This window comes from Fringilla coelebs, assembly GCF_963513975.1.
Source record: "Fringilla coelebs genome assembly, chromosome: Z".
Lineage (NCBI taxonomy): Eukaryota > Metazoa > Chordata > Aves > Passeriformes > Fringillidae > Fringilla > Fringilla coelebs.
In genome coordinates, this window is record NC_140031.1 from 12862679 (window position 1) to 12882435 (window position 19757).

Below are 19757 nucleotides of genomic sequence, written 5' to 3' on the forward strand. Positions count from 1 at the left end.
CCCATGACACACACACAGAGCTGTCACCACACCTTGGTTCTGCCACCATCCACAGAGTCATTAATTAAGCAGTAATGCTGCTGTCAAAATGGTGAAACTGGGGAGTATTGGGAAACGCTGGGGTCTTGCTCCCATCTTTCTCCCTTGCAGACACACAGGCACACCCTGTGCAAGTTTTTGCATGGTGCTTTTTTGGGACTCCTGTGTTTTGAAAGCCTTGTGTTTCCTCATGGTGCTCCTTGAGGTTGTGTAAGGCAAATACTAAATCAGCAAACCACAGATGCCATTACTGTTGTGGATTGTTGTGAGATACTGTTGATCATATGGCAGAGAGTTTATTATTTAAGCTAATTTTTTTTACTTTACTTAACTGGCTGTTCATTGTTACCATGAATATATAGATAAGTTGTACGTTTCTATTTAAATTAATTTCTTATAGGCTTTTTTTAAAAATGTGATTTAACGGTGGCTAACTTGGCAAAAACTCTTAGTTTCCTCATTGATTTATAAACAAGGAACTGACTCTGCAGAAGTGGTGTGTTGTTTAAAAGTCTTTGGAAGGGACTCTCTTTCTAACATGCACGGTAGTAAGTGGCCACTCTGTTCTGTTTCCAAAACACAGTGCAGTTTTTATTAGGTTGCTGTTCTTCCTCAGAGATAAAGATAGCCAAAATCTTTCGACCAACCCAGCTGAATTTTACTGAAATATTTGTAACTTTCATTTAGGAAGGTGAAAAATTAAACTACCAAAATAAAACCCTCATAAGCAATAACTGCTTGCTGAAGGGAAGCATCAAAGAAGATGGTGAAAGGACAAAAAATGCAGAAAAAAAAATTCTGAAAGGTTGATCCTAATGCTAGATTTTTATCTTTTGAGAGGTGAAGTCAAGAGACTATCAGGGCTGTGAATTTGTCTGAAGAATTTTCCTGCAGTTCAAGTTTAGATGTCTCAGTTCATTTTCTATGGCATTATTCCCTGTACAGTGTACTTGCTGCTAGAAATTATTTCTGTTGTTCCCTGCTTCTGTCAAAGGTTATTTCACTAGTAGTGGGATAGCTGTTGTAGAGGGATTCATAAGGGATATGAATCTCTTTTCTATTATCAAAGGTCTAACATTTTGATGCAATCCTGAACACTCAAATACTCTTGTTGTTTTTGACCTAGACTGGTGTCTGCATCCTGGGTAAAAGGGGGTGCTTGCATGAGACTCACTTAAACCCTGGGAGATGAAACAAACTTAGGGTAACCAGTTTGCACTGGGCAGCTCAGTTTAAAGTGGTTTTCTTCAGAACCTCACCCTGACCATGAGTTCATTCCATGTTCAGTATTTTTTGGAGAGATAGTGACGTTGACTTTAATCCCTCCTGCTTCATACAGGCTGAAGTCCAGCAGCAGCTAGTTCATCCGGAGCACTCAATAGCTCACTGTGCTGTAGCAGCTTCTTCTCTTTTGTTAAGGTTGGCCCAAGCTTCAGGGACCCAGAAATTAAGATGCCTAAAGTGTAAACATGGTGGGGGACATTATATCTGCTGAGTTATTTTAGTAGAAGCAAGCACAAAGAAATAATTAGAGAGGCAGCTGAAGCAGCTGCATTTATTAGACTTCATCTTTTCTAACATCACAGGTCTCAACCTTCCCTATATTTCAGATGGTTTGTAGATCTGTTATATGTTGCATGCTCATTTGCTCTTGTAAAAATTTATTTATTAACCATATTTGCAAATTCCTGCTGAGGTCTCCCACTAGGCCAAAGGTCTGTAGATCACTGAGCTTCATAGTCTCCTTCTTTGGGGAAGAATGGCCATGCAGAGGCTCTCTTCCTGCTCCCATGGGAAGGTGGTGATGGTACCCCTCTGACTCAGGGAGTTTTGCCTGCCTGCCCATGAGTCTGACTTTACAAAAAAAGAGCACTGCTGCTGGGACTCCAAAGGACACCACTGGTTGCCCCAAAATCCAAGTTAAAAGGCAGTAAGGATGCCTGAGCAGTTTGGCAGGCAACCAGTCCTTTCAAGGAAGGCAGTAACATTTCAATTTTCTTTAACCGTAGCTACAATTTGGGCAGCGGCATTGCCTCCATCGCGGTGAACGGCTCTTTCAGCGACGGCCGGTGGCACAGGGTCAAAGCTGTTCGGTGAGTGGGCAGGCTCCAGGGGACACCTGGGTGCCACAGAGCCAAAACTGTGAGTGGGCAGGCTCCAGGGGGACACCTGGGTGGCACAGAGCCAAAACTGTGAGTGGGCAGGCTCCAGGGGGACACCTGGGTGGCACAGAGCCAAAACTGTGAGTGGGCAGGCTCCAGGGGACACCTGGGTGCCACAGAGCCAAAACTGTTCACAGGTGGGCAGGCTCCAGGGGGCACCTGGGTGGCACAGAGCCAAAACTGTTCACAGGTGGGCAGGCTCCATCTGGGGGCACCTGGGAGCCACCCTGCCATTAAAGATGCTGTTGGCGTGTCTGGGGGCTGGTGGGGTGTGAATCACTGCGGCTCCACACTCACACCTCGCTTAGCAGTGGAGCTGTTAGCAGCTTGGCTGTTCCAGGATGATGTGCACAAGGATTGCTGTATTTGAGGTGACAGTGCCAACTCGGCACAGCTCAAGGCAGGCTGCCAAAGTCATGCAGGGCTATTCTGGGGCTCTGACAGACATTCTATTAAACCCTTACCATTTCGGTTAAGAGTATTTTCTTTAATGTCTGCATTTTAAAATTCCCTGGTGAGTATTTTGTGGGCTGGCACAAGCATTGGAGCACAGACAGTGTAAACCTAGTTTTTCTATTTGGAGGAGGTGCAGACATCTTGCAGTGTATATATAACTCATATTTATAACTCATTACCTCATGGGAGGCAGCTGTGTCCAGCAGGCAAAGCATACATCCCTCTTTTCATGAGAGGTTGATTCCCTGGAAATCACAGTCTGACATTTAGCACAACTTGTTACCAAATTCAGTGAGAATAGGACCCATCAAGTAGCTTTCCTGTTAATACTGTTATTGACCATATGTAAAAGGGCTCTAGTGAGTAACAAAACTGCCTAAAAATAAGTTTTACCATAGCTCGCCCATTTTTTCCCTGCTGTTGAAGCTTCTAACATTACATTTTATTTTTAACAGCAGGTCAGAATGTGCCCATCCCCTCTGTCTCCTACCTGTCAAATCTGATTCTTTTCCAGCACTTTCTGCTCTGAAAATCTGTCCTGCACACTTTGCAGGTCTTTTAAATCTATAATAAAATCCTAACACTTGAAAAGTCTGGATGGCCTTAGTACACTGTGTCTGTGGGGCTTCTCAGTTCCAAGCCTTCACCATGAACCCAGCTGAGTTGCTCTGGTCTCCTGGTGAGTGGAAAATGCCACTGCTGCTCCTCCCATCTGATTGTAGGCTGGATGAACGAGAGTGGTTTGCTTTTTGTTTCAGGGACGGACAGTCTGGCAAAGTAACCGTGGACGATTATGGTGCCAGGACCGGTAAATCCCCTGGGAAGATGAGGCAGTTAAATATCAATGGAGATCTCTATGTAGGTGGGTGCTAATTATTCACATTCAGGACACAGATGCAAGGCCAGCTGCAAGGCAGGGCTTTCCAGCTCTGTCCAGCTCCTGGTGGAGGTGTCACACAGCAGCCCCTAGTCTGCCACAGCCTGTTTTTTGTGAGGAGGCCTCTCTGAGTGGGATGGGGAAATGGGTATAAGGAAGGATGAGCACTACAGGACACCCTATGAGACTCCTGGCAGGTACACAGAGAAACAGCAATCAGCAACTAGAAGCCCCACACCTGGGCACAGCTCTTACTGATGCTACAATTTCTGGAATAAATAATTAGTGTCCTAATTCATTACCTCCTGCTTATCCCCTCTGTCGTTTCAAGTGCTTAAAATCATTACTTTAAACAACACAGAGAAACCTATAAATTAAAATTCCCCTCTGAGGTGCACTAGGAATGGCATTGCTGGGTGTGCAGCCAGGAGCAGGTGCTCGTGCTGGTGAAGAGTTTCTGACAGCTGCCTTTCCCGCAGGGGGCATGAAGGAGATTGCCCTGCACACGAACCGGCAGTACCTGCGGGGGCTGGTGGGCTGCATCTCCCACCTCACACTCTCAACTGACTACCACATCTCGCTGGTGGAGGATGCTGCCAACGGGAAGAACATCAACACGTGTGGGACCAAGTGACAAGAGAGGCATCCCGGTGCTGAGGACCCGTCGTGCGCGTGTGTGTGTGGCTGAGCGAGAGCTGCTGACACAGTCCTCTACAGCCGGACCATGCTGGCCGTCTGGGAAGGTGACGAAGCCAAAGGGAAACCCAAAAACAAGGAAAAAAAGAACATTTTTCCCCTCTCATTCCCTCTCCTTTCTTCTCCTTTCCTGTCCAAATGAAACAAAGCATTTTGTGTATGAACTGTGCCCTCTACCCCTTAAGTGTTTAGTGAATGCTAAAGGTTGTGCTTCAGTGCAAACAGCAAAGTGTGATGTTCTGAGTAGCTCAGTGACTGTGTTTTGTGGTCCTTAGGTTATCTTTTGTAGTATCAGAGAAAGCAATCTTGAAACACCTACAATCATCCCACCCTGCAGTGATACAGTGACTGTGCTGTTCAACAAATATACCGTTGGGCAGCATATTTCTGCACTCACTTGCAGGTCCTGGAACAAGCAGTTCTCCTTACCACTCTCTGATTTAGCTAAATTATGTTTCATCCTGTGTAGCAGGATTACAGTTACAATGACTGGTTTCAAAATATTGTTGTTTGTTGAGGAGGAAAGTTCTTACAAGTCTACTTTTTTATTACAGGCAACAAAAAAATGAACCAATTTTGTAGAGGTAATTTTATACTTGTCTATTTTTTATAGCAGCAGCAGACCTGCTTACATGGCATCACTTTTAACATCTACGTGTACTATACAATTAGCTCTTTGCACACTTTCCTAAAAATAGAAAAGTGACCTGTGGCTTAATGTCTGTATTATACAGTTTTAATGGGGATATTTGTGAGTTATGACCAGTTTTACATTTGACTCTTTTTGTTCTGTAAATTTTGACAGTTAAAAATTGTACATTATGAAGCTTTCCTGTCTTAAATGGATTAAAAGATTAGGAAAAAAAAGAGCAAATACTTGCTACTGTGGTATTATAATTTTTTTATTTAGAAAAATGAGAAAAGCTATTGCAAGAGACCTTGGTAGGTCACAGTCCTCTTAAAATGTTATGTTTTCTAGGCACTGTACCAGCACTTATGCAACCTTGATTGCCAAAGTATAATTTAAGCAGGCAAACAGAGTGCTGTTGAGACACTGAAAGAGTGGTCCAGAATTTCATAATTTGGAGATTTTTCTTCCTTAATTCTCAGTTCAAAGTGGATGAGTGAGCCTGTGAAGGGGCTGTGGGGAGGAAGAGAGACCAGCCATGCAGCAGGGCATCCCCCAGCCTGCCACGTGCCTGTGGCAGAGGAGCCACAACTTCCTCAGGGACACAGGCTCATCCGAGTGCCTGTGAGCTGAAAGGACCTGATGTGGTGAAAGCAGTGGATGTGAGGAGGTTTCTGCTGCATTTTTGCTGTGCTCAGAGTGCTGCTGGCCCCCTGAGAACTCACACACATTCCCTAGGTTCATCCCACCTACAGCAAATCTAGATAATGGTACAAATTCCTGCCAAGGACACCCCAGCTCCTGTCCTGTATGCTAAAGGGACACCCTGATCTCTTAGATGAAAGATCTTGTGCTCCTTGTAGAGAAGGCAGCAGAGGTCAAAACCAAATGCAGGCACTTATTAGAAACAGAAAGTAAAAGGAAAATATGTGGAGGTGCGATGTGCACCTGTGCTCTGCTCCTGTTCAAATGATTCTTTGGGGAAAAAAGTCTGTAGAAGACATGGGCAGTTTGCAGAGGAACTGGAGACACTCATGGCTCTCCTCCCAGGAGAAGCAAAGTTTTGTTTGGCTTGGGAGCCCCATGGGGAAGGAGAAACCCTCCGTGGCTGGGAAAAAGCAGGATAAAGTACACCTGATCAAGATGTGCCCTGGAAGCCAAAGTAAATGGAAGCGAATGCCTTGGGATGTAAAGGGAAAACATGTAGAGTTGGAAAAAGAGTGAAAACTAAAATTTCTGGAGGCTGAAGATTTTTCTGTCTACTCAGTGTAGCCCTGTGGGAGTGGCCTGACACAGCCTTGGGTCGCGTCTGAGCTGCTGGCTGCCTGAGAGGGAAAATTCACATCTTGTGAGCTTGAGGGGTTTTCCAGATGCTAATGACCTGTCCTGACCTGGCACAGAGTTGGAAGATTTGACTGGCTGTGCCCCTAATCCTCTGGACATGCTGGGCTGGTGTTGGTGGTACCATGGTCCACAAACAGCATCATGCTCTGCTCTGTCTTACGTGCCTCGCCTTTCCCATCCTTTCGTTTCTGTCACAGGGTTTGGAGACCAGTTCCAAGACAAACATCTGGTGGGAGAGGTCTCTATTTTAAGATAATTTACTGCAGAATACCGGGTGCTTTGGTACGAGGCGGTGCTTCTCCAAAACAAAAGCAGCTCTTCTGAAATGTCGGGCAGGGAGGGGCGTGGGTAGGAAATACCTCTGTTGTTGTTGTGGGAAAAGAAGAGCAGCTCCCCAGATGCCTGTTTCCAACTCTGCTTATCACCACGCGGGAATTCGGGGCTGGCGACATCCCCCTGCAGCGGTGCCGGCTGAGCAGGAGCAGCGCAGCTGCGCGGTGCCGGCCGGGCGGGGGTGGGGGCGCGAATAGCAAAGATGCTGGGTGGTTTAAATCGTTGAAAAAAGGATCCTTTCTGCGTCCTTTTAAAGACAATCTGAGAAACATCCCTCATCCATGCCTCCACTCTTCCTGGTAAAGCTTGGGCATAGGTTTCCACCGTGGTTTCCACTTCAGGGGCTGAAGAGGAGACAGGTACCAGAAAATCAGGAAAATCAGCTCTGCCCCTCCTGCCCTCTGCCACCCTCCCCACTGACGCTGGGTCAGGGAAGGAGAAAGGAAAGGTGAACAGTGAATGGCAGAGTGATTCGTCATTTTCCCAGGAACTGGCCTGCGTGTGCTGCTCGCTGTCTCCAGGAATGTTTATTAGTCACTGCTTGGGCTGACTCAGATGCAAGACATGACCCCAGCGCTGAACAGGATAAGTTCCTGCCAGTTGGAGCCGTGTCCCTTTTGCTGCAGTTACCTGAGCAAACCAGCAGAGAATGCAGCAGCCACAAGAGCTTATACCTCTCTTTGCAATTTAATCTCCCTCCTTAAACTGCAGCTATTATTTTTCTTACTAGTTTTCCACATTATTCTCAAAACATGTAGGGAATATTCCACTTAGTAGGGCTGAACACCTGCCTTGGTGCCAGCTTTGGTGGGCTGAGTCAGGGTTTGTGCTGAGCACTGGCTGCTGGCCAGAGCTCCTTCCTGGTTGCCCCTCACTCTGCTCAGGGCAAAGTGTGTCTTGCTGCTCTCCATTACTCCTCCATCTCCATGGGAACCAGCTACTAGGAATCAGCAGTTAGGTTTAATCTGCTTCATCCTAAAGGAGAATAAGGATAAAAGAAAGAGAAAGCAAGTCAAGGGGTTCTGAAGCCAGATGAGACTTAGCAATGCTCCCTATGGTTGGAAAATCCTTGCTGCACTGGTTTTTCCTGGGTCAGCTGGAGCTCATTTCCATCCCAGTCCTCCCATCTTGGCCCCAGGGAGCAAAAGAGTGAAGAGGAAGAGGAGGAGGGGGCTGCCAGGGTTGGAAAGTTGACCATTCCCTGGATAGAGTATTACCCTGCGGTAGCTGCCTGGTAAAAGTTGCTATTTTGTCAGCCAGGCTTTCCTTTTGAGAAGAAGTTTTCATTCTGTTTGCATGGCAAAGTAAGCTGGGTGGAAAATGTATTGTTCCAGCTCTGCATGTTCAGCTGCCTCCACAACACCATCACCCCTCGAGGGGCAAAGCTCCTCATTTTAAAGGAGTAGATAAGGTACAGTTGTGGTTTACTCAGGGAGGGGATCAGCCACATCCCAAAAGACAGATATACCTTTTTTCACCATTTAATTTCTTGGGTGGTGGGGGGTGGGTGGGGGTGTTCCCCTTCCCCAGCTCTCTCCCACTCAATTTTTCATTGGTTTGAGTCATTGTGGGCACTGTGATATTGTGCCCTTGATTCTGCACTTAGGCATTTCACTCATGAATAACAGCCTGGAGCCAGCACCTGTGGTCACTGCAGCTCTGCAAGGTCCTGGCTTTCTGTCCCTGTGGACAGGACTCGCTCGTCTGTGAGTGCCCTCTTGTCAAACCCCTTGTGATGGAGACTGCCTGGCAGTGCTGTGACCGACTGCCCTGATTTCTTTTGAATATCCATTCACTGTCACAGCATTTTTCTTTGTTCGTTGTGCACTAAGACAAAGATGACATTGTTCCTCTTCCCCTGCTCTTTCTTTTTGAATCTTCCCTCAGTCTTTCTTTCTAGGAAAACAACCATGCCAGTTCTTTCAACACCATTCCCACAGGCTATGTTTTTCAGCACTTTTTGTTACTGAGATATATGGAGAAGCGTGGAGGAAATAGAACTGCAGAGCATGGACACCCCATGTTCTGTCTCACAAAAAAGCAGCTTTACAACCTAATTTTTTGTTTTGCAGACTTTTAAGTAGTTTCTGTTGGCAGTAGTGGCAGCCTAAATCATCACTTTTTGTGGACATGGCAGAATTTTCCTAAATTTTTCTGTCTTTTGAAAACACGGGAGGAGCAATAGCTAATAGTTTCTTTACCATTTCACTTGCTTCCATTTTTTTTTCCTCTCTATGGTTTTTAGTTTTGGTGTCAGCAAAGCAAAATTCAAAAATGGAATCACCCATTTATCATGTTTAGGCAGCTTTCATTTGAACTGATTGTTCTTACCAAAACACAGATTTCTTTTAATAGGTAACAAATGTTTCATACAGAGGGACTTTAAGCTTTATTTATGTATTGAGAGAAGCTTTCTGTGGTTGCAGATCCGGGGGGTGCGTACTTTCATGCTAGAGCCAGTGCCACATTGGGAGCAATCAGCCCTGGCAGCACAGGGAGAGTCAAACAGAAGATAAGGTTGTGTGGTGGAACCAGCCAGAAAACATGGATTGTCTGATTCCCTCTCTACACTCTCATTGTGATGATGACATAAGGGACAGTTCATGGTCCTTGCAAAAAAACCTCCTGTGTTGATGGTCCTCTGCTGCTGCTGTTGTGTGTCTCCATGATTATCGTATCTACCCATGAGCTGTGTTAAATATACAGCCCAGCTGGATTACCCTGGTTTTGCCAAGCATTGAATTAGGTATATCTGATCCCATGCAGTATCTTCAGAAGATACTGCAAAGCCATCATCATGTTAATTCTTTTAGACCTGAGACACAGCTGATGGAGCAAAACCTGTCTGGAGCTCTTCCCTGACCAGAGCAGTAGCAGGGCTGGAGAGGGCAGCTGTGGGTTTCTCTTGTGAAACAATTAAGCCTTCCCTCATTCCCACAGCTCTAAGTGTCTTTTCAGAGCAGTGCTCTTCAGTACCACTAACAGACCTTCCCTAAATCCCACACCTTCCCACTGCTCAGAGAAGCTCCCACACCCTGCCCAGCTGCTGTCACATCAAGATGCACCAATCTGCTGTTGTGAGGCAAGGAATTTACTCTGCTTTCAAGGATGCCTCCAAAGAGATGGAGAGAGCGCAATGCCACCATGCCACACTGGTTTTGTGTGACGTGCTGTGGTGCAGCACGTGTCCTTACACACATTGCAAAGCTCAGGTGTCATTCCCACGTAAAGGTGCTGTGGGTTAGATGAGCCACAAAACTCTTTGGCGGTCACTAAAACACCAAATGACAAGACATTAATGGCCCCAAACATAAGGCCCATGACCATTAGCTGGTCATCTCAGTTCCACTAAAGCATGCTGAGAAAGTGTCCTACACCACCCAAACCAAACTTACAGTGCACAGCCTGGGCCCATGCGGAGTCTGCAGGGGCCGGTGTCTGCACACCCTCAGCCCAGGCGTGCAGGGGGATCACATATCAAACCCCAGCTGTGTAACAGCCACAAGCCAAGGAGGACACAGGTAAGTGACCTGGATTTTTCCTATCCCTGCATTGTACACCAAGAATAGGAGGGCTTCAGTGGCCTTGGAAATGATAGGGTCTGTTGTGCTGAGGAGAAGCCGCTTGGGGAGTATTTGTTACTATGCACTCTGCCTATCAGGGAGCCAAGGCTGTGCTTGCTAGATCCTGTGGTTATTTACTCTGGCACAAAATTCAAAAAAACTCTGTTTGTACTGGGGCATGAGTGGAATTTAACTCTTACTTAAAAAATAAATGGGAAAGCAAAGAATATGAAGACATATAAGAGTGTAAGAAAATATATTTATTAAATTTCATGGCAATACTATGGCAAAATTGTTAAACACATGCTTACTTTTAGACACCCAAGCAATACAACAGGAGTTACATCAAGCAAGCAAACTAGGTTTAAAATGTATGCAAAGTTGTATCTTAGTGTTAGGTTAGTCTTAAATGTCAACTGCCACACTGAAATATATCCCCAACATGATCCCATGCTTCCTTTTTTAAGCATGCATTTGTTTAACTGCTTAGCTGATAAATTTTCATATTGATACACTTTGTTGAATCAGTATTTTACTTGGCATGCTACAGCTTTATTAAAGTGCCTTGTGATGATTTTGCTAAAATTGTGAAAGAAGTAATTTTTCAATAGCAGATTTGGAAGCTGGAAAATTTCAGTATCATTTAGCAACAAAAATATGCTGAATGACTTACTAGATTTAGTGTGTTATGAAGACTATTTTTTCAGCTCACTCTACTGATTTATTCTCAGAATTAACTTCTATAGATGACTATGTCAAATTGGCGAACAATATTTTCACTAGTATTAAACAAAAGTCCATTAAAATCTTCATAAAAACAGAACATAAAAAACATCTCTAAGCAAATTATTTATGCTGTAAAAAATATGGTATAAAAAGAGCTAAAAAAACCATTGAACCTATTCACAGTATATGTTTAAAGTTACAGCATTATAGTACAATGTTGCGTGGTTTTTTCAGGTGACCTGTATGATTCCACCAGTTCTGATGTTTTGTGTGCCACAAGAGGCTCAAAGTTCAAATTGCTGTTACCTTCAAGTAGGATTTCAGATATGATATGATTCAGCTGTCTTCTCTTTTTGTTATCCCCAGCTTTACAAACTTTTGACATGCTATCAAAATGTAAAATGTTTCCAAAGCCATTCTTGAACCACATTTAGAAAACATTGACAGACTGATGTTCAAGGATTCTTTTTTATTGAATTACTACTAAAGGGTGTGACCTTTGTATTTTACTTTGCCCTGCTCCAGCTATTAATTTTTAAATTTTTCTTAATCCAAGTAATGGAAAAGTGAAAATTTCACTTTTTGCTTTGTTCCTGGGTTTGTTTTGCTCACTACCTTTTGCACAACATGAGACCAAGTGAGCTGCAAAAGTATTGAGCCTTCTGGTGGAAGTTGTCCATAAATCTCCACTGAAGCTTGCTTTCAGTCAAAATGCAGATTTGGGACTGTCCTAGAGATTTTTTTTAGGTATCACATTGAAAACCAAGGATTTCATCTGCTCTGGTGCATCACAAAGTCACCTGGACAGTGCTGTCACAAGAAGAGAGTGAGACTGGAGAGGGATTAACCCCATCCTCTCATGAAAGACCCTGCCATTAGACCAGCTCACCTGCATGGTGATGCTGAGCCTCTGCCCTCCAAAACACAGAAGTCCTTTGGAATTTTTTTTTTTCAATTGTAAAAGCAGAAGGAATTAATAAAATGGTTTTGTGGGGGAGAAGTATTGTCATGCACACTGGGACAACTTATAAAATTACAGAAAGCCTGCCAGTATCATCTGAGGTTTGTTTGTATAACATGCTAAAAGGAAACAAACACTGGCTATCTTAGAAACGCTGGGGAAAATCCAGAGTTATATAAATGGGGGAGGGGAAAGAAAATTGTGGTGGGAGAAACTATTTTACAACTCCTAATGAGATATCTAAGACAGTCTTAAACATAAGGGAACTAAACACTCAAACACTTCTGAATCCTTGTCTAGCAGTTGGGCTCTGGGACTGTGTTTCCAGGCTGACTAAAGAAAAGTCAAGGGAAAAAAACCAACAAATACTGCCAACAGCATCTTAGAGCATCATCCACAGAGGGCAACATTTAATGCACAGCACCACAGGTGTTGCAAAGTGTGTTGGGAGGAGCACAAGACAACAGGTGCTTCCTCTAGACAAAACTGTCTCAGAAGGTATATATTCATGTACAGGACTCCAAAAAAATCACTTTGGCAATTGTAAGCCGACTTCCTCTGTCATATGCACCTCGGCACATGATGATGCAAGCACATGTGTGCATAAAGGGTTACGACTTAGGGTTATAAATATTAAATGTCATTTGCACTGAAGTCTTCATCAAAGTCTGTGGCAGAACATAAGATGCTATTTACATGGGAAGCTCTTCATAGATTTATGGTACACAGAGCCTTGTTAGCAATCTCATTGTCTAAATGTTACATTTTTCTAATATCTGTCAAATTATTTCACTATATTTCTATCTATTTGTAGGGATACAAGTATTCTATTTACAAAGCAGTATTTATTTAAAAACAGAGCACACAATTTATCATTGCCTTTTCAGAGTGATGTCTAATCACCTTCTCTCTCCAGTGCACCCAATCGCTTTCCTTTTTGCCTCTATTCATGTTCAACTGAGTGTCCTCATGATCACAGGAAACACCACAGCACTAAGCTTTACCCAGCTGAACCTATCAACAACAACATAAAAAGGTGACTTGAAAATGCCTCTTCAGAGCAGCCTAAAGCTCGAGGTCAGCAGGAGTGTGCTGCTGCCAGGTTCCTAGCAAAGTTCTGGTCCCCCACATAAACCAAAGACGAAGAAACGCAGCACATCTGCCGATGGTGCCATGACAAACAGCACAGCGACTGGCTCCCTTTGGAAATGGTTTACCCATGAAAGCAGCAACGAGAGATAATAAAGACAGCAAATGTCAGTTATCGGGTTCTAGGTCTGCCTGTACAGCCACTGCGTAGCAGGGGAGGTAATTCACTGCCTGCCTGTAATATTAGCTTACTATTTTGTTGATATATTAACTAGTAGTTCTGTGAGGTATATCACATGCAGATCTACCATCCCAAAATCTAACACAAGCTTGAGATCCTAGATCTCGGGCATGTCAAAAAAACAAAAATAATGAATGTGTCAAATAGGAGAGTGCACAATGACACATCAAATGTGACTGATGTTCCACATGTACAGTGAACAGTACAAAAACCCATTACAAAACTTAAATTGTCACATATGACAGGCATGGCTCAAAAATAAAAAGCAGCAGAACCGACGACTTTCTTCAGAAAGCAACTGCTTGGCATTATACCCTACATCTCTGAACACTGATCCTGGAGGACTGAAGTTAGGCATGACACAATCCCTTCTGGTCATATCCCTTCTGGAAGTTGTTGGGTTTTGCTTTTTGTTTGGTTCTTTTTAATTTTTTTTTAAAGCTGAACTTTCTACTCTTCTAAAAAATGAAGTAAAAAGGCAAAAGAACTAAAAAAAAAAATGTTCAATAAAGGATAAGATTTTTTCACAAAAGGATGGTAAGGAAATGCTGTTTAAACTTTAGGATTCCTAAGATATTTTTTCAGAAAAAAACTTGTCTGAAGAAGCTCGTCAGGAAGCTAGAAGGCACTAGTACAAAGAATATGATCCCCTCTGTAACTTACAACTGTTAGCAAAGTGTTTAGAGGCTATGAGAGAGCACCATGCTTCGAAAGAGTATTTGGTTCAAAGACATTCCTAAAGATGCTTCACTGGTTTATCATGGCACTTGGGCTCGGAAAGCAAGTCTGTTCCCTGACTGTCCTTGTCATTCATCCCTACTGTTCCAGGTACCTAGGGGTAGCTGCTCACATTAGCAGACCTCCTCTCCCTAGGCATCTGAATTCACTGCTGAAGATCTGAGATAGGCATTTGAAAGGCAGTGCTGAAGAGGCTCAAAGGAAACCACAGAGGTGAGGCAGCTGAGCTTTCAAGTGCTGGAAAGACAACTGCTTACTGGCACATCAGCATTAACAATGACCCTACAGATGCTGCACAAGCTTGTGTCTCTCCAACATCTGCCCCACTCTTCTTACTGAAGCCAATGCTGTTAAAGGACCTTTCTGACCTGCATCCTGAAAGTCAGAACTCCAGGTATATAGTCAAAAATAAAAATAAAAATAAAAATTAAAAAAAAGGAAAAAAAAAGAGATTAATAACTAGGTCAGAGAGAGTTTCTAAGATCAACATTGAGGCAGAACATGCATTTGGGTAGCTTTTCCTTACCTAATCACTAAGAAATTAAGCAATTTAAATGTTGTTGTCTTTACTGAATAGGAGGAGCAGCACACTGGGAAACCTGAGTATGTGATGCTTATGTGTAAGTGATTCACCATGTGAACGCTGAGAATGGTCCTAAACTGCTTCCTGTGATAGCTCTGTGTGTTCTCTGCAGCTGCCTTGATTTCCAGTCTCCAAATTAAAAATTGCTAGTACTCTCAAATGGCAGTTTGATTTTGTTTCTTGCAATACACAGCCATATGAAATGCACAGTTATTTTTCATGGTCAGCTGTTCTGCTAGAGAGGTTTTTTGTTTTTTTTTCAGTTGGATGACCATACAATACTGATTGCTCCTCTCTACTGAGAATCTGCTCTATTAAAAAAAACCCCCTAACCACTACCCATACACGCTGTCCATGACATCATCTGCTTTCAATTAAAAGCATATAGCAGCAAAAGCTAAAATTCATCTTAGGAGATGGACACATTAAGCCAAATCTACATTAGTGAAAAGAAATACTCTAAAAAACAATAATTATGAAAGCCAGTTGATACTATTAGGATTTAGCCTCCTCCCAGCTATCAATCACCAAGGGCTTAACTGCTTCCTTTCATGTGTTAATTTAATATTCTAAGTAATATGTTATGACACTTGTGCTGATACTTGGATACAAATGGACATCAGCTCTTTGCACTGCCTGTCTTTCCACGTGCAGCCCTGCTAACTCAAAGACTCGACAGATGAATCCTGTGTTCACTTTCTGTCCTTTCAGAGACACCTTGCACTCTGCCAGACCTGCAGATTAATCTGTTTTTCACTACTTCACAGTTCACTCTTCCAGGAGGCACACACAGGAAGTTGTTACCTATTATGGTAACTATTTAGTGCTTTGCCTTTTTGTCAGCTTTGAAACACCTCTACACTTTCATTCTATGGAGATGGTAGAGACATGCCAGCCTCTGAAACTGAACCACCATTGGTGTGATTAGGTTTAACTTTATGCTTGGTTTTATTTTGATGGCCAGATCATGTGGTTTGGAGACCAAATGTCTGTCAAGTCATCCTCCCAGTCTACTCTCACACCTTTACAACTAGCAGCCTAGCCAGTTCAGTCTCCTTATCTGTTTTCTTTAGAAAACTATTCCCATGTCTTATTTATGAAAAACAAAACAAAACAAAACCCCAAACCAAACAACAATCCAAACCCTAAACAAAACACAGTAGCTAAGGAAATGGTGATTAAAAAAAAAAAATGGTTAGAACTTTATGGAGACCCTTTTTGATCAAGCTCTTTTAACATCTGATGCCTCCCCACTGTTTTACAGCAAGAAACAGGTAAATTTCTCAGTTTCTCCTGTAAGCTAGTGAAATTCATGTATGCCACAGCCTGAAATTTACACAGTGATATGTTACAGTTGTCTAGAGATGAACATGGGAAAACAAGCATTTTAAAAGATGATTGTTCTAAATACTCCTTTAAGCACACAAAAGTACATAATTTAAGCTTTCTTTGCATCACATATCTGGTAAAGGAGAGGTAGAATTAGTGGCACTAAAACCTCCCTGGGTTTCTCCCTGCCATTAGAGAACTCCTACCTTGTACTCCCAGGTAGGATTTGTATCGCAGGTCCTGTTGGGTTGACATGTAAGATCAAAGATCAGCCGGGCAGCAGGTAATACAAAGCTAATACAATAAAGACTATCCACAAAGCAATTTCTCCTCAAGGACCTAGTCCGACTACCTCTAATTTCATGTGCCAAACTGCTTTAGCAGCTAAGGTGAGTAGACAGAGATTTCCCCATGGCTTACATTACTGCATAGTGCAAAGACTGCTGAACACTGAGGGTGAATGGACTACTGTACCACTTCAAAGCAGGAGATCTGGAGCAGAAGCTATGAAATACAAAATGTATTAGTGCAATACATTAGGAATGATTAACTCTTTAACCAAAAGATAGAAAAAATATAGAGCATTCTAAGTTTTTTTTTTAAAAAAAAGGAAGTTCTTAAACTTTATGCAGTTCTTGTTGAGGTTTCAATCAGTGTTACACTTCTTTTCCCCAAGTTTGTACCCCTGAGTCAAACATTTAATAAACATTGTACAGTAGGTACAGAAATTAGTGTCTAGTCAAAAAGCAACAGATTTGAATGGCCATTGCTTTGTAAGTGTTAAACAGCGACAATAACTTTCCATACAGGAGAAGAAAAAAAATAGCACTCTCATTTGTTCATTGTTTATAACTAGATAAAAGATCTCAACAGTTTCCAACCACATTGTTTCCGAGTCTCAGGCTGAGATTTGCTATAAATTAAACCTTCAGTAAGGAAATCTGTTGGTGCTGCATTTGAGTCTGTACAGTTGAGAACAACTACAACAAAGCAAAACAATCTTTCCAAGTTATAAATTGCATGAGACCATATTTATCTTGGAGCACTGTGTGAAGGTAAGCAGAGTTCTTTGACTATAATCAGGGGCTATAAATTCAAACCCCTTACATCCAATATATTTTACTAGAGTAATAACTAAATTGCTATAATTTTGGCCTCTCGGCCACTATTACATGGAATATTAACACTTTGACTAACTTAAACATGGTAACATTCAGCTCACTAGAACTTCTGCTGACTGTCTCCAAGAATAATTCATGCCTTTTGCACTTTTCTTCTTCCTTTCTTTACAATATCAGGAATAAAAGCTTATTCAGAAGGCAGGTTCACGTGCAATGAGGACTCACTGTTAATCATTTGGTTTGTTCTGAAAAAAGTGTGTGAAGGACCACCCTGTGTTAATGGGTTTAGGAGAGTCTTCATCATCTTTTGGGGGAAGCAGAAACTGTCGGGAATTAATTGAACATGGGCTGCCAAAAGATGCATTTTCATTGTTGCTTTCAACTGATCCAGGAGAGTCTGGAGTGCCCATGTTCCACGCGTTTGTGTTTGCTTGAGGTCTGTAACCTGCAGTTTTATCCAATTCTTCCTCCACAGGCGAATGACCCTCTATTTTCAGAGCACTGATAGAGAGCTGCATTTGTGGCTTATAGCCTGCTGTAGTCACTAAGTCTATTTCTGGCTCCTCCTCTGGTTTAATTTGAGGCTGATACATTGACTGGATGTCAATGTAAACCACCTGAGATGACCCCCCAGGTTCATCTGTAGGGGGATTTGAGATCTCCTCTTCAATGATAGGGGGGCAGTAGGAGACAACAACATGATTTTCCATTTCTGAGTCAGAGCCATCTTCAGGCACAGTGGTCTCTGCTGCTGGGGACATCATCTCTGTGTCTTCAATCTTTGGAGCTGTAGACTGTGTTTCCACTACTTCAACACTGTTGGGGGTGCACGGGTTCATTTCCAGTGTTTTAAGTGTCTTATTCCCCTGAAATGAGAAAAAGGAGAAGGGGGAGACACTAAGCTAAAAAGATCTGGAAAACCTGAAAGCAACAAGTTCCCAAAATTACGGCAACTTTGGTGGCTTGTGGATTGTACTTATCCTGTGGCCAGGAGTACGATACATTAAAAAGAAAAAAGTGTTTATGATTTTCTGGCTCACATTCCTGTTAATGTTAGAAGTATTTTATGCAAATTAAAGAGATTTGAGATCTTGCAGTATATGTTTAAGAACTTTCTCCAAATCTTGTCTTTGTACAACCCATTCCTGAAGGCTGTTTAAATATTTTGCCCATCTCCAACTAATGTATCTACCAGGATAATGGGATATGGCAGATCTCCATACTTCCTGCTTCTTCTAATACTTCAATAAAGATGGGTGTGTCACTCCCGTATTCTTATCAGGTACTGACACTTCTCATTAGCTGGAAGAAGAGAAATGCAACAGTCCTTTCCTAGTTCAAACATTGCAATTAACTACATTAACAACAACAAAGCTCTAGATAGCACCTGACAGAAGTTACTCAGTAAATAGGCTTGTTTCCCCCTGCCTCAGAGGTTTTTCTACAATTGAAACAGATGAGTCAAAGTTTGCAAAAGAATTCTTTAACTGGTTTTATCTTTTAGAAGCTTAAAATACTAGATATAAAATAAGGGTTACCTCACAGATGTTCCTCTGAAACTGCAGTGCCTTACTGTTCTCAGGATTTGGGATTTCTGGATAAAATGTTTCTTTAATCCTTTAAAGAGGAAAGAATAAACTATTATAAAGGCCTGAAATTCTGAATACAGAAATACAGAAAAGGAGTCAGGACACTTCCCTTTAACTCAGAATACTGAAGACATCTGGTGCAAAGATTTAGTGTGCTAAACTTTTACTGAGTATAATGGAAAAAACAGCAATCTTTTTTTTTAAGTTGGGAATTTAATATGCCCCATTTACTAAAAGCTGAAGATGGTATGTCTATCTTTGTTTGTAGAGGGAACACAAATTACAGTATGTGGCCAGCTTATTTCCATTTGGGAACTGTTTATAAACGGTGCTCACTGGGAGACAGGCTCCTGCAAAAACTTTTTGCATTCCTCCCTCTGACCTTTTTCCAGCTCAGTTTCTCCCTCACCTTCCACATGGTGTTTTTGCCACCCACCTTTGAACAAAGGCCACTAACATCTTTGGGTATATAGAGAAAACAGGGAGTAACTAAAATCATGGAAAACCCTAGCACTGAAGCAAACACTTCCAGGAAAGGATGAGAACCCGAGGCAGGCATTTACCATTCCCTCTTTCGGTAGCAGAAGATGCTGGCCAACACTCCAAGCAGCACCACCACTGCGACAGGGATGAGAATTGCAATGATTAATCCTACAGCTGGGGCATAAGAAAAAGAGAAGACAGTAAATATATATGCAATGTTACCAGTAAGTTTTCAGCAAATCAACAAATCTCTCTGTAGCCAATATCTAATTTTGCCTTTTCTAATATTACCCCCAGTTAAAGATCATTCCATTAAACTCAGCTAATGCAGTGGTCTGCAAACAGTGACTGACACCATCACCCTTTCCCTTTGCTGGAATTCACAGATTCAGTGATAACTACAGGAATCAGCAGATGTTTCTGTCTGATCATTTAATTACAGAAGGCTTCATGTGCTGCACAAGACTCATTGGTACGGTGATTCTGTTCTCACTAAGCACTGCACGTTCATGCTACCTGAGCTGGCCCAGTTTCTGGTAATGGCTCTTCTAGGCCAACAACTAATTGCATAAACAGCATTGTCTTTTATATGTTTTACAATGCTTCCAATCCCTGAGCTTTAGCTTCAATAGCGCTCCACTGCCTTCTTCCATTGATATTAAATGCCTCAAGCTTGATTTTCATGTATTTTAGTTGCACCCCAGTGTTTAGTCCTTCATAGGAAACACTTTTTTTCTCTCATTCTCCAAAGTCAATCTCTTTTTTGTAATTGTCTTTCTGTGTTTGCTTCTGTCAAGGG

General features: G+C 42.5%; 2 protein-coding genes across 4 annotated transcripts in view; one reads left to right on the forward strand and one right to left on the reverse strand.

Moving 5' to 3' along the window:
- Positions 1–5104, forward strand: part of EGFLAM (EGF like, fibronectin type III and laminin G domains) — a 74715-nt gene extending 69611 nt beyond the window's left edge. For both annotated transcript variants that reach the window (XM_084224611.1, XM_084224612.1), the window contains exons 21-23: positions 2049–2132; positions 3416–3519; positions 4014–5104. In XM_084224611.1, coding sequence (XP_084080737.1) covers positions 2049–2132; positions 3416–3519; positions 4014–4168 — 343 coding nt within the window. In that variant the 3' untranslated portion in view covers positions 4169–5104. The remainder of the gene's footprint in view (positions 1–2048; positions 2133–3415; positions 3520–4013) is intronic.
- Positions 5105–16270: 11166 nt separating this feature from the next.
- LOC311165335 (leukemia inhibitory factor receptor-like) overlaps positions 16271–19757 on the reverse strand; it is a 47161-nt gene continuing 43674 nt past the window's right edge. For both annotated transcript variants that reach the window (XM_084225224.1, XM_084225225.1), the window contains exons 18-20: positions 19039–19132; positions 18425–18503; positions 16271–17752 (exon numbers count right to left, since the gene is read on the reverse strand). In XM_084225224.1, the coding sequence (XP_084081350.1) occupies positions 17114–17752; positions 18425–18503; positions 19039–19132 (812 nt within the window). In that variant the 3' untranslated portion in view covers positions 16271–17113. The remainder of the gene's footprint in view (positions 17753–18424; positions 18504–19038; positions 19133–19757) is intronic.